The 5,080-nt window shown below is 48.4% G+C and overlaps 1 protein-coding gene across 1 annotated transcript in view; it reads left to right on the top strand.

Annotated features, from left to right (window-relative positions):
- The first annotated feature begins 1,514 nt into the window (after positions 1-1,514).
- Positions 1,515-5,080, top strand: part of ANKRD53 (ankyrin repeat domain 53) — a 6,774-nt gene continuing 3,208 nt past the window's right edge. Inside the window, exons 1-5 of the mRNA XM_006862990.1 lie at positions 1,515-1,597; positions 1,701-1,830; positions 2,467-2,666; positions 3,625-3,789; positions 4,222-4,342. Of these exons, the coding sequence (XP_006863052.1) occupies positions 1,515-1,597; positions 1,701-1,830; positions 2,467-2,666; positions 3,625-3,789; positions 4,222-4,342 (699 nt within the window). The remainder of the gene's footprint in view (positions 1,598-1,700; positions 1,831-2,466; positions 2,667-3,624; positions 3,790-4,221; positions 4,343-5,080) is intronic.

Raw genomic sequence — 5,080 nt, 5'->3', positions numbered from 1 at the left:
ACAATTTTTAATAAAGTAATATAAAAATTAATGTTTACCCCCTGCTGGTAATTTGAGCTGAATGAAAAACAAAGCACCATCTTCATTATTAAAAGTAGGCACTGATTTAAAATTATACTAAATACCAATACTAAACCAAATGCTAGAATGGTTTAAGATTTCCTCCTTTTAAAATGAATTCATAGCACTACTCTATCGTGGTTCTTACCACTTAGACTGCTCCACACCTTGTGAAGCAGATACTATAATCCCAATTTGACTTGACATGGAAACTAAGATACACTGGCTTCCGTCATGGCAAGTGGAAGTATGAATGAGTATCTAATTTTCCTAAAGGGCGATTAGGAAGTGTGGATCCACTGCTAGGGAGCTCTGATGGCACAGGTTAAGCTCTTTGTCGGAAGTTTGAGTCCACCGGTCACTTCACCAGGAGAAAAGATGTGGCACAAAGATCTACTGCGTCTGAAACCCTGATATCGCTACCTGAGTAGGAATCCATTCCACAGCAGTGAGTTTGCATTTTACTTTTTTATCAATAGCTAAAAAAAAAAATGCTGAGGCTTTCACTCAGTCATTCTACTTCCAAAAGTCCATCCTAAGAAAATCACCAGTGATGAGCCACTAGGGTTTTTGCAGCACGTGTGAAATTACAGCAATCCGTTATGATGACGGGGCTATTATTACATCATAGCGTATGTGTAGTGTGTAAAATTATACTGGAGCTAGTTAATCATATTGTCCATCATACTGTACAATATCCATTGTACCAAACTGAATATATTCATATAAAAAGTACCAGTATAATCCAACAGAACTGATTTCTGTGGGTGGTGGGATTGTGATTTTTCATGGTACTTTTCTGTTTTTTAACAATCGGCATTTGCTATTTTTATAATCCGAAACAAAAGATAAATGTTTTGTTTGTTTGTTTGTTGTTCGTGTGTTCGACAGTGAGTTTCCACGACCAGTGGGCTTGGATGGTTAGGGTGGGATACGTTGGGTCCACAGAAGCAGTCGTCAAGGTGGGCGGGGCCGGAGAGACGTCAGAGGGAGGGGCCCGTTCGTCACTGACACCAGGTTGGGCGATCAGCTACAGAGGAGAGAAGCCTGAGGGGCCACGGCGGGTTGAGGAGAGGAGGTGGCCGGTGTACAGAGTTCCAGCAGTCCAATGACTCTTCCGGGGGCGCTGCGGCACCGGCGGTTGGGGAACGGGCGGGGATCCCAATCCCGGCCATCTCCACGGGTCTCTATGCAAGGGATGGTGAAAACCCCCTCAAAGGTCACCTGGAGTGAATCAGTCTCCAGGCAGTCCAGGTGGGCCTAGGAAAGGTAGCCCGGCTGCGCGTGTGCAGGCAGGGACGTGGGACAGTCATCCAGCATCCTTCCATCCGTGTTCCTGGAAGGCAGAGCCCGGGGCAGGTGGGAGCAGGTGCGAGTAGCCACGGAAGCGGGTGGGGCCCTCTGCGACCACTTCCTCCTGGCCTTCCAGCCTAGGAAGCTCTGGCCTCGCCTCCATGTGGACACAAGTAACTTCCCTTGGCTGTGCGGGAAGTCCTTCGCAGCTGAAGCCCTTTGCTGAGCCGCCCCAGCATCCCGAGCAAGCGCATGACTCATCCCCCTCCATTCACACAAAGCCCCCTCCCGTTCCCCAGACCCAGCAGCCCATTCTTTACTCAACCCCTGTCCTTCATCCACTCTAGCCCTGATGAGGAGTCCGATCAGAGGGCACCTGGGAACTACTATGAGTTATTCGCTGCCGCTGTAGGCAACGCAGAATGGTTACGATTCTGTCTAAATCGTAAAACTGGAGAAATCCCCACCGACAGCAAGGTAAGGAAGTCCTTGGAGAGAGGGGGAAAGGCCCAAACCTCCCATCCCCACCTCCACTGCCACACCTACAAAAGAGCTTCTCATATAGTCTCCTGCAGATGGGATGTGATTATGCCCTTTTCTATGTTATTGTTGTTAAGTGCCATCGAGTGGGTTCTGACTCCTAGTGACCCTGTATAGGGTTTCCAAGGAGTAACTGGTGTGTTTGAACTGTCAACTTTGTAATTCACAGTACTGTACTGATCCTACAGCGCCACACCAGGAGTGCCTTTTCTATGTGTTGTTGTTGTTAAGTACTGTCGAGTTCATTCTGACCCATAGCGACCCAGTATAGGGTTTATGAGGAATAGCTGGTGAGCCTGAACTGCCTGCCTACCTTGCAGTTCAAATGGCTTTGCAGTGTGGCGCATTAACCCACAGCACTACACACCAGGACTTTTTTATGTAGATCATCCTAATTCACCTTTAAGTCAGGGAAAGGCCTTTGGGTCACCGACTAGGATGAGCGTCTGAGCACACACCTGGGGTGGGGGAGGAAAGTGAGCCATTTCTAGGAGCCCAGTATAGGTTAGGCTGTGGACTCTGTGGACAGCAATTCCTGCTCAGCCTTCCCCTGTCTTGTTCTGGCCTCTACAGGGCTTCACTGCCCTCCACTTTGCAGCCCAGCAGTGCAAGCTTGCGTGTCTGCAGGTCTTGGTGGAGGAGTACAAGTTTCCTGTGAACCAGCCCACCAACAGTGGCCAGACCCCTCTGCACCTAGTTATCCACAGGGACAACAAGACCATGGTCGTCCCCTGCATTCACTATCTGCTCAGGAAAAAGGCAGCTATCAATGCGTAAGTCCACCCAATAGACTGGGCAGATGGCAATACCTCTTGCAGGCAGGCAGGGAGGCCTATGCAGGACAAGCAGAAAGGCTGTTGAGGTCCCACATGAAGTAGCCCATGCACCCACATGGCAGAATTGGGCTTTGGGTGAAAACAGATCTAGTTCACATCCTAGCTTTGGCCTTGCTGGCAAACACTGAACTGCTAAATCCTCATTGTTTCTAGGGGCTACTGAGTAGGTTCTGACTCACAGCAACCCCATGAACTGGAATCAACTGGCTGGCAGTAGGCTTGTTTTGTACCCTCCAAGAAAGGGATGAACTCTGGTGTGGTGCTCTAGGATAAGCCCTGGACTGATAACCACAAGGTTGGCAGTTCACACCCACCAGCTGCTCTCGAAACACTATACAAGATCATATGAGTCGGAACCGACTTGATAGCACACCACAATAAAAGCAACAAAGAAGGGGACATTTAAATTAGGACCTGAAGACTGCGAGTGAAACAAGCCAGCAAAGAGCCAGGGAGACACTAACTACATAAAGGCCATAGATTGGGAAAGACTGAGGCAAGGCCAGAGGAAGAGATGGAGGAAGACGCAGGCCCAGATGGTGCAGGTCTAAGGGCCATGGCAAGGCAGTGGTTGGCTGAGGAGTGTCTTAAGTATTCTGCGAGCTCACACCAACCCAGCTCTCCTTCCAACAGTTGTTAATTGTCACATAACAACTAAAGTCCTTGTTGTTGTTGTTGTTGTCAGGTGCCATCCTATAACCAGACTTTTACTGTTCATTTAGTCCAATTTCTCTTTCTTGAGTTAAGTAAATGGCAATAGAGGTAAAGGAACATGGTGATCAGGATCACCCAGCGGGGGCAGGTGGCAGAGCAGGGTTGGAGGTAGGTTTACCTACCTATCTGGTGGGTAAATGCCTTTTGTCCTTTCTTTCTTCCCTCTTTTTTCCCCCTACAGTCAAACACAAGATGGCTGTACCCCGCTGCATGTGGCAGCCCGCGAGGGCCTGTTGGATTGTCTGAAGGTCCTGGTAGAGAATGGTGCCAATGTTCATGCCCAAGATGTCATGGACTGCAAACCCATCGACTTCTGCAAAATATGGAACCACCGTACTTGTGCTCGGTGAGGGTGTGAGAACCACCCCAGTCTGCCACCCCACTCCTTCTCTCTCACCCTAAGGTGCTCATTCCAGGCTAAGCATTTAAGAGTCTGGGAAGCCAGATGGCCTGTCTTCTATGGGCTGAGGAAGAAGTGGGCTTAAGAGGCAGCTTCCTGCCCAGGGTATTAATCCAAGGCCTCTCCATAGGGCCTCATTCCTTTGGGTTTAGCATCACTCTCCATTTCCCAGGGCCCTTAGCTCCTCAGCAGAAGGCTCGTGATATGGCCATCAGACATGTTCCTCTCTTAACGTGTCCTGGGCACTGGGGGTGGGTCATCTTGGTCATCTCCTCTCTGGCAGCTCCCTCCCACCCTGACTCTTAGTAACTGGCAGTTTTCCCAAATCCCCGTGAAGCTCAGTCACTGTGGGATAACACATCCCCACCTTGGCACCAGGTTCTTGAAGGATGCCATGTGGAGACGAGACAAGAAGGACTTTGCCCATGAGATGGGGGACCTGAAGAGGCTTAAGGGCAGGCTGGCCCTCTTGGAGCAGCAATACCTAAATGAGTATCAAGTAAGGGATAGGCCGGGCAGGGTACCAGGTGCCAGATGATACCCAGGCATGTAAGCAGAGGAGGTGGTGACCCACAGTGTGTGGTTAGCAGAGTAGTTAGAAATACCCTTACTCAGAAAGAGTCTCCCTACGCCTCTATTCTGACTGAAATTCCACCATTTGGTCAATAATCTTATCCTATGTTGTTGTGATTCTGAAAGCTATGCCACCAGTATTTTAAATAACCAGCAGGGTGACCCATGGTGGACACGTTTCAGATGAGCTTCCAGATAAAGACAAACTAGGAAGAAAGAATGATGAACTATTTCTGAATTTTTAGTCACTGAAAACCTTATGAATTGCAGAAAAACACTGTCAGGTATAGTGCTGGAAAATGAGTTCCTCAGGTTGGAAGGCACTCAAAATGCAACTGGAGAATACCTGCCTCCTCAAAGTAGAGTTGACCATGATAACGCGAAAGTAGTAAAGCCTGTAGGAGAAAAGCCCGCGGGACCTTCATTTGCTGATGGGGCACAACTCAAAATGAAGAGAAACAGCTGTAAATATCCCTTGAAAATCAGAACATGGAATGTACGAAGTATGAATCTGGGAAAATTGGAAGGTGTCAAAAATGAAATGAAACGCATAAACATCGATATCTTAGGCATTAGTGAGCTGAAATGGACTGGTATTGGCCATTTTGAATCTGACAATCACATTGTTTACTATGCCAGGAATGACAAATTGAAGAGGAATGGT

This window comes from Chrysochloris asiatica, unplaced genomic scaffold, assembly GCF_000296735.1.
Source record: "Chrysochloris asiatica unplaced genomic scaffold, ChrAsi1.0 scaffold00052, whole genome shotgun sequence".
Lineage (NCBI taxonomy): Eukaryota > Metazoa > Chordata > Mammalia > Afrosoricida > Chrysochloridae > Chrysochloris > Chrysochloris asiatica.
This window is presented reverse-complemented; position numbering and strand designations above follow the sequence as displayed.